General features: G+C 46.4%; 1 protein-coding gene across 1 annotated transcript in view; it reads left to right on the top strand.

Moving 5' to 3' along the window:
• Positions 1–11,645, top strand: part of LOC310646179 (multidrug resistance-associated protein 1-like) — a gene marked incomplete at both ends in the record, with an annotated part of 111,134 nt that extends 99,489 nt beyond the window's left edge. Inside the window, 15 exon segments of the mRNA XM_083372439.1 lie at positions 79–133; positions 136–253; positions 816–926; positions 2,120–2,216; positions 2,942–3,149; positions 3,557–3,867; positions 4,020–4,219; positions 4,990–5,116; positions 6,093–6,194; positions 7,274–7,420; positions 7,799–7,957; positions 8,655–8,821; positions 9,946–10,140; positions 11,192–11,294; positions 11,439–11,645. Coding sequence (XP_083228565.1) covers positions 79–133; positions 136–253; positions 816–926; positions 2,120–2,216; positions 2,942–3,149; positions 3,557–3,867; positions 4,020–4,219; positions 4,990–5,116; positions 6,093–6,194; positions 7,274–7,420; positions 7,799–7,957; positions 8,655–8,821; positions 9,946–10,140; positions 11,192–11,294; positions 11,439–11,645 — 2,307 coding nt within the window.
• Positions 11,646–13,284: the final 1,639 nt, after the last annotated feature.

Genomic DNA, 13,284 nt, shown 5'->3' with positions numbered 1-13,284 from the left:
AGTGCAAAAACATGTCAATGTTTGCAGCATTGACAGCTCATTGGTCAGTATCTCAGGGATCGTCCTCTTGCTTTCCAGACTCGCATCCTGGTGACCAACTCTCTCCACATTCTTCCCAAAGTGGACAACATCATTTGATGGCGAATGGAGAACTGTGTGAGATGGGCTCCTGGCAAGAACTGATACGAAAGCAAGGGGCATTTTCAGACTTCTTGAGGTCCCAGAACCCTGAAGACAAAGACGACCAGGATTTGCAATGACTGCTGGTCATCTCGAAGGTCATCCATACTGAACGGTTGATACAACTGAGTAATATTATCCATGAACAGAATTGTTAGAATTGGAGCCACTTCGTGTATTCTTTGGGGTGTATGACAAAACCTTTCACACAATTTATTCATGTGTCCTTCAGAGGGCTCTTGACCCATAGCAAAAGTCATCTGGAAGCCGAGATTGGTAGAAGGCAGAACCAGATATGATAGAACAGAACAGAATAACAGAGTTGGAAGGGAACTTGGAGGTTCCCTTCTAGTCCAGCCCCCTGCTCAAGCAGGAGGCCCTCTACCATTTCAGACAAGTGGCTGTATAGTCTTCTCTTAAATCTCTGCGCATCACTGCGCAAATAATGTGTGATTTGAGTTATTTCTGGTATTCATTTCTCCCTTCCCTTCTGTGCATGGTCATGATTGCGTCAGGTTGATAATCTTGAGAAATTACTACCCCATGGACGATGGCACATAGAAGTCCTGTGTGATTACTATTTCTGGCTCCCAAATCCGTAAATTTTCTCAAAATCTGTGGGTTATTCTTCTAAGGTCTCTCTATCATGTCTTTTCTGAGACTTTGATCCATCTTGACTCCACAGATGTGGGAAACATTAAGAGGATCTCCACAACTCCTGTGACACATGATGAAATCCCTGGAAAGTAAGTGATTTATTTCTTTATTTGTATCCCAACTTTATTATTATTTTTTCAAATGACTCAAGGCAGACAACATATTCAACACACTTTCTTCTTCCTATTTCCCCACAACAAAAACAACAACCCTGTGAGGTCAGCAGGGCTGAGAGAGAGAGAAGGACTGGCCCAAAGTCATCCAGCTAGCTTTCATGCCTAAGGCGGGACTAAAACTCACCGTCTCCTGGTGATTGGCCCAAAGTCACCCAGTTGGCTTTCATGCTTAAGGTGGGACTAGAACTGAGAGTCTCCTGCTGATTGGCCCAAAGTCACCCAGTTGGCTTTCATGCCTAAGGCGGGACTAGAACTGAGAGTCTCCTGCTGATTGGCCCAAAGTCACCCAGTTGGCTTTCATGCCTAAGGCGGGACTAGAACTGAGAGTCTCCTGCTGATTGGCCCAAAGTCACCCAGTTGGCTTTCATGCCTAAGGCGGGACTAGAACTGAGAGTCTCCTGCTGATTGGCCCAAAGTCAGTCAGCCAGCTTTCGTGCCTAAGGCAGGAATAGAACTCACTGTTTCCTAGTGATTGGCCCAAAGTCACCCAACTGGCTTTCATGGCTAAGGCGGGACTTGAACTCATGGTCTCCCACTTTACTAGACCAAATTGGCTCTCGTGGTAGGAACCTCATCCCCGTGGTTCTTTCCATATATATTTTATTCTAAGTAGTAACTCGAAAAAGTCACCTCTCTCCAACAATTGGGTTGCTGTCATGAAGCCCAGAGAAACAGTTGACAAACACTACAAATAACTACAAAGTAGGGTTTTTTTTCCAATTTCTGAATGCAGTTTGCAGTTTCCTTTAGAGTTCATGGTGAGGTTTCTGAGCAATAGAGAGCCAGTTTGGTGTAGTGCTTAAGGCAGGGGTCTTCCAACGTGGCCCTTTTAGGACTTGTGGACTTCAACTCCCAGAATTCCTCAGCCAGCATGCCTGGCTGAGGAATTCTGGGAGTTGAAGTCCACAAGTCCTAAAAGGGCCAAGTTGGAAGACCCCTGTCTTAAAGCATCCTGGCTGAGGAATTCTGGGAGTTGAAGTCCACAAGTCCTAAAAGGGCCAAGTTGGAAGACCCCTGGGTTAAGGCATCAGCCTAGAAATTGGAAGATGGCGAGTTCTTTCCTAAAATGCAGGCAATTGATGCATCTTACTTTTCTTCGAACAAAGGACAAGTCAGCCTTTGGCCAGGAGAGACAGTTGCAAGCCGACGGATGAGCAAGGAAAAAGACTAGTCACAGAAGACAAGAAGCAAAAGACGGGACGGGTAAGTTAAAAGATCTTCTTCTTCGGTTCTTGCATGAGGATGAACTTGACAATTTGATTCAGCGGGGGTCTTCTTCGCTTTCCAGCAGTTTGGGGCTTTCCTCCTTTGAATACTATTATCAATTATCATTCTTGCACAGTCAGCCAGATGTTCAGTCCGGATTTGGCATTTTTGTCCAACTGTCGAGTTCTTCCCTGGGATAGGCAGATGTGGATGTTTGATATCATTAAAGGTTTCGTCACAAGATGTAAGCTGTTCCAGGTCAAGCTGCCTTTTGCAATTGGCCAACGGTGATTTTGTCAATGCCGATGGTGTTCACGTCAAGCTCCTGAAGTTTTGAGAGTGCACCCGATATTCCGATGACGACGACGGTGGTGGTGGTGGTTTGTTGCGCAGTCAGTCGGATGTTTAGACTAGATTTGGCATTTTTATCTACCTATCGAGTCCTTCCCAAGGTCCTGGGATGGGCAGATGTTATTTTTATGGTGTTATGGAGTCCCTGAAGCAGTAGGCGTGAGCTTAAATGGACTCCAGAAGATGGTAGAGGACAGGAAGGCCTGGAGGAACGGTGTCCGTAGGGTCGCGATGGGTCGGACACGACTTCGCAGCTAACAACAACAGCAAAGGTATCCTGGCAAGATGTCAGTCAAGCTGCCTTTTGCAATTGACCGATGGTGATTTTTGTCAATGCCAATTCTTATTCTTATTTCTTTCCCTTGATTTAGGTAAAGATTTCAGTATACCTGATGTACCTGAGAACGGCAGGCTCCTTCTTATGGGTTTACATTGTGCTCCTGTTTGCCTGCCAGCAAGTTTTCTCATTCTGTCGTGGCTATTGGCTCAGCCTCTGGGCCAATGACCCCATTTCCAATGGGACACAGCCTCATACCCAGCTCCGCGTGGGCGTCTTTTTCCTCCTAGGATTCACGCAAGGTTTGGCCAACTCCCTTGTAGAAGTAAAGCAAAGAGATATTTATCTGTTTATCCCATTTCGATGGCCGCTGAACTCAGCCAAGCGACCAAACGTAGGGGTTAATACTTGTATTAATACTGCTGAACCCAAAGAACTTAATATATTGCTTGCATCTTAGCGCAGAATAAAACAATTTTTTTTTAAAAAAGCCACCCTACACAAACAAACCAATAGAAGACCCATGGACTTGAACTCCCAGAATTCTTCAAGTTGCCAAGGTTGGAGGTCCCTGATTCATTCATTCATTCAATCAATCAATTAATCAGTGCATTTAGCCACCCATCTCACTTTTTACGTGAGGATAATTCTGATCAGAAACAGGGCCCAGCTGCCTGAAACAGCTGGAATCTTTCATCTTGTGTTGCAGCCATTGGGAAATTCGGATCTGTCGCTGCCGTGTTCTTGGCCGGGATCGTGGCTTCCCGTAAGCTCTTCCAGCAGCTCCTGTGGGATGTTCTCCGGTCTCCAATGATCTTCTTTGAGCAGACTCCCAGCGGTAACCTACTCAACCGTTTCTCCAAAGAAATGGACGCAATTGATTCCATCATCCCGGACAAGCTGAAGTCTCTGCTGAGCTTCCTATTTAACCTTCTGGAGATCTATGTTGTGATTGTGGTGGCCACCCCGATGGTTTTGGTGGCTATTTTGCCTCTGTCGGCCTTATACGTTGCTTTTCAGGTGTGTAGCATCTTCAGAACTAGGACTAGAACTAGAAAATGTGAACTACCTGTTTACCTGTCGATAGAACTAGACCTAGCCAAACCCAGCCCTTGAGATCAATGTGGACTTCCCTCTTTAGCGGCCTGTTCTTTCTTCCCTTCTCTGCGCAGGTCTTTTTTGTCACCACCTCCTGCCAACTGAAACGCTTGGAAGCCGCAAGCCGCTCGCCCATCTATTCCCACATCTCTGAAACCTTTGAAGGGAGCAGCCTCATTCGTGCTTTCAGAGCCCAGCAGCGTTTTATTGTCCGGAATGATGTCAGAGTAGATGAAAACCAAGTGGCATCTTTTCCTGCGGTGATTGCTGACAGGTAGAAAGAATTTCAGCGGCGGGAAGGGAGGAAACCCTTGTTCAGGCAGCTTGTTAAAGGTGACTGAGCAGCGCCTGCTCTCTCAGCTTGGTTGGACCTGGAGCAATCTTTTCTTTCCCTTCTTCTCTCCTCTCCCACTTCCCTTCCCTTCTCTTCCTCATCCATTCTCCACCTTCCTTTGCCTTCCTCCTTCCCTATCCATTCTCCACCTTCCCTTCCTCCTTCCCTTCCCTTCCCTTCCCCATCCATTCTGCATCTTCCCTTCCTCCTTTCCTTCCTCATCCATTCTCCATCTTCCTCCTTCCCTTCCCTATCCATTCTCCACCTTCCCTTCCTCCTTCCCTTCCCTTCCCTTCCTCATCCATTCTGCATCATCCCTTCCTTCTTCCCTTCCTCATCCATTCTCCACCTTCCTCCTTCCCTTCCTCATCTATTCTGCATCTTCCCCTTCCTCATCCATTCTCCACCTTCCCTTCCTCCTTGCCTTCCTCATCCATTCCCCACCTTCCCTTCCTCCTTCCCTTCCTCATCCATTCTGCATCTTCCCTTCCTCCTTCCCTTCCCTTCCCTTCCCCATCCATTCTCCACCTTCCCTTCCTCCTTCCCTTCCCTTCCCTTCCCTTCCCCATCCATTCTGCATCGTCCCTTCCTCCTTCCCTTCCCCATCCATTCTCCACCTTCCTCCTTCCCTTCCTCATCTATTCTGCATCTTCCCTTCCTCCTTCCCTTCCCTTCCCTTCCCTCCCTCCCCTCCCTATTTCCTATTCCAGATGGCTTGCCACCAACATTGAGATTCTGGGGAACAGCACTGTCCTCTTTGCAGCTTTGCTCGCTGTGGTGTACAAACCGCACCTCAATCCAGCCACGGTGGGCTTTTCCATCTCCTACGCGCTTCAGGTAAGCTCAGAATTTGAAGGGTCACATGATCACCATTGGCGACCTTCCCAGCCAGCTTCCAACCAGCCAAGTCAATGGGGGAAGCCAGATTCACTTAGCGACTGCACGATCCACTTAACAACCGTAGTGATTTTTGCTTAACAACTGTGGCAAAAAAGGTCATAAAATCAGGCGTAGCTTACTTAACAACCACCTTGCTTAACGATAGGAATTCTGACCCCACCTGTAGTCATAAATGGAGGACAAACTTTTGTCTTACTCTTCCTCCTCTTTTTCTCCTTCATCCCGATTCTTAAGCACGGGAGTTGGTGTGTGTCTTCTGCTGTGTTTGGCTTGCAATGATCAGGGACTTGTTGTTAGTTCAGCAAAATATTTCTTTGCCTGCATAAATCCCACCTCTAGTAGTTCCGGTTAAAAGGACCAAGTAGCATAAGGTCAAAGCTGACTCGCTTTACATCTGGGTCCTCTCTGGAGCCTGTGGATGCCATCTCCCATAATCCTTTCCACTGGGCCTGATGAGCACCAACATAGAGAGGGTGATCCAACTGAAGAAGACATTTGTGGGGGACACCTGGTCCTCTGTTACTGACTTCCTGTTTCTTCCCGTGCCTGGGGTCTCTTTCCATGAATGATTTAAAGTTGCAAAAAAGTCCTCCTTGCGAGAAACGTGTGGAAGAAGGGGCTATTCAACTTTAAAATAGAGTTTGAGCTAAGTGGGCAGGGGGGGTTAGACATAGTGGTGGCATTCAAATAGGTGAACAACCGGTTCTCTGCGTGGATGCCGCTTCTGGAAGTCCATTCTGAGCCTAGGCAACAACAAAAAAATATCTGCCGGTTCTGCCGAACTGGCGGGAACCGGCTGGATCCCACCCCTGGGTAGGCAGCATAATAGAACTTTAGGCAATGCATTTACTTCTGAGGTTTTGTGGGAGTTTTCAATGGCCTGGGGTCATAGACTCCCCTTCTTCTTTGCCAGGTCACCGGCATCATGAACTGGATGCTGCGTGTCTCAGCGGAAATTGATAACCAAATCATGTCTGTGGAGAGAGTTAGAGATTATTCACAGAGCCCCAAAGAGGTAAGTCTTTCTGTTCATCCATCACAAAATGACCCAGCTCATAGTTAACCCTGGATCTCCTGTCTGTCTGGCTACCTAACCTGTCGGTCAGCCCTCCCAGCTAAACTAGCAATAGAACACTAAACAGTCTAATTCTACTCTATTGTAAGGCTACACTAGTAACAGAATCTTGCAAATCTGAAAATACCGCTCTCCTGCTGTCACTTTTATCGGTCTGAAACGTTAAATGGATCTTACTTGAGTTTCTTTCTTTGCCCGTTAAGCCGTTGTGTAGTCTCTTATCTTATTTATGAGCCCTGGTGGTCCAGGAGTTAGAATGCAGTATATTGCAGACTAACTCTGCCCTCAGTCTGGAGTTCGATTTACGATGGGCTTCTCAAGGTGGACTCAGCCTTCCATGCTTCCGAGGTCGGTAAAATGAGGAGCCAGATTGTTGGAGGCAATGAGCTGACTGTGTAAACTGCTCAGAGAGGGCTGTAAAGCACTGTGAAGCGGTATATAAGTGCTATTGCTATTGCTATCTAAGTCATGGTGGCGCAGTGGTTAGAATGCAGTATTGCAGACTAACTCTACTCATTGCCAGGAGTTCGATCCTGACCGGCTCAAGGTTGACTCAGCCTTTCCTCCTTCCGAGATGGGTAAAATGAAGGACCCAGATTGTTGGGGACAAGAGGCTGACTCTATAAACAGCTCAAAGAGTGCTTTAAAGCACTATCAAGCGGTGTATAAGTCTAAGTACGATTGCTGTTTCTATTGCTATGTTTTCCCTTCATCCCTCGAGGTCATGCATATGATTGGATACCCCCTAGTTGTCAAATCAGAATAATTCCGTTTCTGCATCGTACCACACCAAAATGAAAAGATGATACTGTGGTTCACTGGAAAGTACTAGGTATCCCAATTGTGGAGTCGGAAGCAAGTCTGTCATTGACTCTCCTGAAAAAAGCCAACCCAAGTAGTTTTAAGTCCTTATTGGTGCAATCATATCTTGGCTTTATTTTTTTTTTGTAGTTTTGCCTCTTTGAGCTTCTCTTGGGATTTGCTAATATGAGCTAGCATTGTCGCTGCATCTCTTTCAGGCTCCATGGACTTTGGATGATCATCTCCAGGGTGGCAGGTGGCCAACTGAAGGGGCAATTGAGCTCAGAGGCTATAGTTTACGATACAGGCCAGAATTAAGTCTAGCTCTGAAGAATATCAACCTAAAGATCAAACCTCATGAAAAGGTAAGACTTTATAGAGCAGTGTTTCTCATCCTGGACAACAAAGATGTCTGGACTTCAACTCCCAGAATTCCTCGGCCGGCATGAAAGATCACCTAGTCCAGGGGATTCCAAACTTGGCAAATTTAAGTCTTGTGGACTTCAACTCCCAGAATTCCCCAGCAGGGAATACAGATGGAAGTCCTTGCTGGACCAGTGAGTCCACAAATATATTTGAACCGTTTTTTTTTAATAAGCAAAGTTCTTGCGGTGGTTGTGGTGAGAACATAACCAGGAGAGACTCCTCTATATTTGAGAAGGCAGGATAGGGAAGAGTCATTCTCTCTCCTTTTTTCCCATCAGGTGGTCCTTCCTTCTCCAACCTCTGTTTTTCTCTTGTAGGTGGGCATCGTTGGAAGAACAGGGGCTGGGAAATCGTCCCTTGTGATGGGGCTTCTGAGGCTCGTGGAAGCTGCTGATGGGGAGATTGTGATTGACGGAATCAACATTGCCCAAATGGGCCTGCACAACCTGAGAAGCAAGATTACGATTGTCCCACAGGTACGAAGTCAGTTTATCCCTTCCATTTGTTATTGTTCTATTCCCCCCCCCCAATAATATCGATACCCCAAGCCACACCTTCAACAGATACGGACGTTTCATTCGGTCTTTCACTACAGGAATCTTTTGCAGTCCATCTAGGATGTTGTAGATAACATCCATCGCAGGATGTTGTAGATAACATCCATCGCAATAACCCAAAGTTGTCAGCTGCAAGTAACTTGAGCTGAGTTCAAACCACTAAAGGTTTATTACATTCTACCCATATACAAGAAAATGGTCTACTAACGGTCAAGTCAAATTGGCCCTAGATGTGGGTCAATGGAATTCAAGGGGGACTGGACTTGGGTCTTTTGTGGCTGCAGAGTTATTCCAAACTGATGATGCCTTTAACCCCACCCTCGAGGTCAGCCTGCTCATTTCCTACACAAGTCAGCGTAAAGAAGGCAAAAAGAGAATTGCAACTAAATACTTACACGGGGGCGCATATTCCTCTCAAATCAGTTCTCCCATGTTTTTTTTTTCTTTCAACGCCTCGCGACGTCAATCTGATATATGCCTTTTGGGTTGCATTTAGCAACCTTGTTTTATCCACATGTTCTTTTCTTCGTCTATCGGATCCCCAAGGATAGCTTCGCTCCTGTGCTACGGAAAATGAACTCCATATAGCTTGCGTTTCTTCTCTTCCTGTGCTCAGGACCCAGTCTTGTTCGGGGGTTCTTTGAGAGAGAACCTGGATCCCTTGAATCAATACTCGGATGGGGATATCTGGACCGCTTTGGAGCAGACCCAACTCAAGAGCTTTGTTTCAGATTTGCCAGGTCAGCTGGCCTATGAGTGCTCTGAAGGAGGTGGAGATTTAAGGTATTCAACCCACAAGATGGAAAGAAGAACCATCTCTCCTGTTGCGATTTGGGGGTTTGGCTTGGTTTGTTTGTTTTTTGAGTTATGGGCTCCTCCATGTTTCTGATGTCCATGCCTCGCTTAGACTTGGGTTGACAATTTTGAGATGGATTGCAAATGATGGGAGATTAGACCCAGAGGCCGATTGTTGTTTAAATTCCTAACGCTTATTCCTAACGCTTTGAGGTTATCCTCAAAGGTAGAGCCACTAAAAAGGACTTAAAATAATAGCCTGGGGAACTTTTGATTTAGCAGACTGTTTGGGGAAAGCGGTGCCCGTCACCCTGCCTAAGTTGCAAATGTTGTCATTTGTGGTGATTGATGTCATTTGCATAATGGCATCATTATGTAAATGCCATAAATTGCGGCAAATTGTATACAGTTCAAATTAATGTAAATTTAACTGTCTCATCCAGACTACTCTGGATGCAAGAGACTTACATAATGTTGGCAGAGGGTGGGCAAAGGGGAAGGGATATATTGATGGGAATGTGGGTCTGTACTAAAATGGCAGTGAAAGCTGGACCGTAAGAAAGGCTGAGCGCCAAAGAATTGAAGCCTTTGAACTCTGGTGCTGGAGAAGACTCCTGCGAGTCCCCTGGACTGCAAGGTGATCCAACCGGTCAGTCCTGGAGGAGATCAACCCTGACTGCTCTTTAGAAGGCCAGATCCTGAAGCTAATACTCAAATACTTTGGCCACCTAATGAGAAGGAAGGACTCGCTGGAAAAGAGCCTAATGCTGGGAAAGGTTGAGGGCAAGAGAAGAAGGGGACGACAGAGAATGAGGTGGCTGGATGGAGTCACTGAAGCAAGAGGCGTGAGCTTAGATGGACTCCAGAAGATGGTAGAGGACAGGAAGGCCTGGAGGAACATTGTCCATAGGGTCGCGATGGGTCAGAGACGACTTCGCAACTAACAACAACAACACTAAAATGGACTATATTGGGGGTTGGTTAAATCAGTTTTAGGCCTGAGCAGGGGGGTGGGACTAGAAGACCTCCAAGGTCCCTTCCATCTCTGCTATTCTGTATTCTGTAGATAGGGATTATCTTGGGTTTTCATTGTCTCCCGGTTTTCCTTCCAGCGTTGGTCAACAGCAGCTCATCTGCCTGGCCCGGGGTCTACTTCGGAAAGCCAAAATCCTGATTCTGGATGAGGCCACCGCAGCTGTGGACCTTGAAACAGACCTGCAGATTCAGTCCGTCCTAAGGAGTCAGTTCAAAGAGTGCACAGTGCTGACCATTGCCCACCGGCTAAACGCCATGATGGAATTTGACCGGTAAGAGGTGGCTTTGAAGAGGGTTCCCAAGATAATGGATCAAATGGCCTGAAGAAACAGAGGGAGATGTGGCGATATTAGTGGAAATTGGAGCAGAAAAATAAAAATAGGAGACGTATTTGGAACACACACTTGGAAAATGAGAATTTAAATCTATCAAAGGGCCAAAAAGAGAGAGAAAGCTGTAGAACGGAAAGGGGGAGAGAAAGAAAATAAGGTCATCCTCAACTCAAGACAGAACTCAATACCAATAGACAGCTTCAACATTCTAGCTATTACTACCTAGTAAAGGTGGCCTTTGAGTTACAAACATTTGTTTGGTGACTGTTTGAAGTTACAACAGCACTGGAAAAAAATTATAAATCCTTGCATTTATAACCACTGCAAAATCCCCACAGTGACGTGATCGAAATTCAGTTACTTGGCAACTGGCATGTAATAATAATAATAATAATAATAATAATAATAATAATAATAATAATAATAATAATAATAATAATAATAATAATAACAACAATAATAATTTGGAAGGGACCTTGGAGGTCATCTAGCCCAACCCCCTGCTCAGGCAGGAAACCCTGTACCATTTTGGACAAGTGGCTGGCCAGTCTCTTCTTAAAAACTTCCAGTGTTGGAACATTCACCGCTTCTGGAGGCAGGTGGTTCCACTGGTTAGTTGTTCTAACTGTCAGGAAGTTTCTCCTTAGTTCCAGGTTGCTTCTCTCCTTGATGAGTTTCCATCCGTTGCATGACAATTGCAGCATCATGTAATTGCCATTTGCGACCCTCCCAGCCAGCTTTCGATGGAGAAGCCAGATTCACTTAACAACTATGGCAAGGAAGATTGTAAAATGGGGCAAAACTCACTCAATAACTGCCTTGCTTAACAATGGATATTTGGGGCTGAATTGTGGTCAAAAGTCAAGGACTTACCTGTAATAAGTTCGCCCATTTCTCTAAGCTGAGCAGGCCCGGAAGCCATTGCTTGAGTCACTGAGGTAGCTTTTATCCACTGGCCCGGTAGACTAATGTTCGTTTCTAATATTTTCAGAATCTTAGTGATGAGAAATGGAGAAGTGGCCGAATTCGATACCCCAGAGGCGTTGAGAGTTCAGAAAGGACTATTCTACAAAATGGCGGCGGACTCAGGGCTGGTGAGGTGATTGAGGGGAAAGAGCAGACAAGATGGCTGCTTCCTCTGAAAAAGGACATTTTCTCCTGCTTCTGCCCGTGAGCAGGGAGAGCTCAATCCTTGGCCTGTAAGGGGATTGATGCTTTCTCTTGCTGCCTGAATGCAGAGCAGATGGGGAACAGAAGTCTGTGAATCTTCCCAGCTTAATTTCAGCATGGCCCTTTGCTGCGCCACAGTGCTGAAACCAGCAGGCACTGACCATGATCCACGCCTGGCTCAAGCAGATGTCGTTGCCTACGCCGTCCCCGCCAGCCGAAAACACTGTGCAGACGGTTGCCGGGACCCTGTTGCAACGGCCTGCCTTTTGGCGTGATCGTGTCAAAGAATGTCACCCACTGACTCCTAAGTCTCCTTCACTGCCCCGTTGCTTTGTCCCCAATGAAAGCAATGAAATCGCAGACATTGCACACGCTAAACTGATAGGCGAAGCCTACCGCTGTATTTGTGTCCTGCGGGAGACTGGATGAAATATCGGAACATCTGAATAACAAGAGTTGGAAGGGACTTTGGAGGTCTTCTAGTCCAACCCGCTGCTTGAGCCAGGGGACCCTATGCCACTCCAGACAAGTAGAAGTCCAGTCTCTTCTTAAAAACCTTCAGTGATGGAACACCCACAACTTCAGGACGCAAGCCGTTACCCTGGTTGATTGTTCTCTCGATCAGGAAATTTTCTCCTTAGTTCTAGGTTGCTTCTCTCCCTGATTGTTGTTGTTGTTAGCTGCGAAGTCGTGTCCGACCCATCGCGACCCTATGGACAACATTCCTCCAGGCCTTCCTGTCCTCTACCATCTTCTGGAGTCCATTTAAGCTCACGCCTCCTGCTTCAGTGACTCCATCCAGCCACCTCATTCTCTGTCGTCCCCTTCTTCTCTTGCCCTCAACCTTTCCCAGCATGAGGCTCTTCTCCAGTGAGTCCTTCCTTCTCATTAGGTGGCCAAAGTACTTGAGTTTCAGCTTCAGGATCTGGCCTTCTAAAGAGCAGTCAGGATTGATCTCCTCTAGGACTGACCGGTTTGATCGCCTTGCAGTCCAAGGGACTCGCAGGAGTCTTCTCCAGCACCATAGTTCAAAGGCCTCAATTCTTTGGCATTCAGCCTTTCTTATGGTCCAACTTTCACTGCCATACATTGCAACTTGGAAGACCATAGCCTTGACTGTACGCACTTTTGTTGGCAGGGTGATGTCTCTGCTTTTTAGTGTCTAGATTTGCCATGGCTTTCCTCCCCAGGAGCAAGCGTCTTTTAATTTCTTGGCTACAGTCCCCATCTGCAGTGATCTTGGAGCCCAGGAAAATAAAATCTGTCACTACCTCCATTTCTTCCCCATCTATTTGCCAGGAATTGAGAGGGCCAGATGCCATGATCTTGGTTTTCTTAATGTTAAGTTTCAACCCAAGTTTTGCACTCTCCTTCTTCACCTGCAACAAGAGGCTCTTTAGTTCTTCTTCACTTTCTGCCATTAGAGTGGTATCATCTGCCTCTCCCTGATTAGTTTCCATCTATTGCTTCTTGCCCTGCCTTCAGGTACTTTGGAAAATAGTTTGACTCCCTTCGTCTTTCTAGGAGTCCCAGTGGTGGGACTCAGCCAGTTCGCACCACTTTGGCAGAACCGGTAGCTAATTTTTTGTTGCCCGGGCCCAGAATGGACTTTTGGAAGCGGCGTCCACACAGAGAACTGGTTGTTCACATATCTGAATCCCACCACTGAGGAGTCCCTTAGATATTGGAAGACTGCTGTCATGTCACCCCTAACCTTTCTTTTCTCTAGACTGACCATACCCAATTCCTGCAGCCGTTCTTCGTATGTTTTAGCCTCCAGTCCCCTAATCATCTTTCTTGCTCTTCTCTGCACTCTTTCCACAGTCTCAGCATCCGTTTTTCTTTTTTTGGTATATTTTTGTACCCATTGCAAACTCAGCCTTTCAGAAGATGCTGTTGTCCCCTCACCTCATA

This window comes from Vipera ursinii, assembly GCF_947247035.1.
Source record: "Vipera ursinii genome assembly, chromosome: 13".
Taxonomy (NCBI): domain Eukaryota; kingdom Metazoa; phylum Chordata; class Lepidosauria; order Squamata; family Viperidae; genus Vipera; species Vipera ursinii.
The sequence above is the reverse complement of the archived record's forward strand: the minus strand, read 5'-3'. Positions and strand labels throughout refer to the sequence as shown.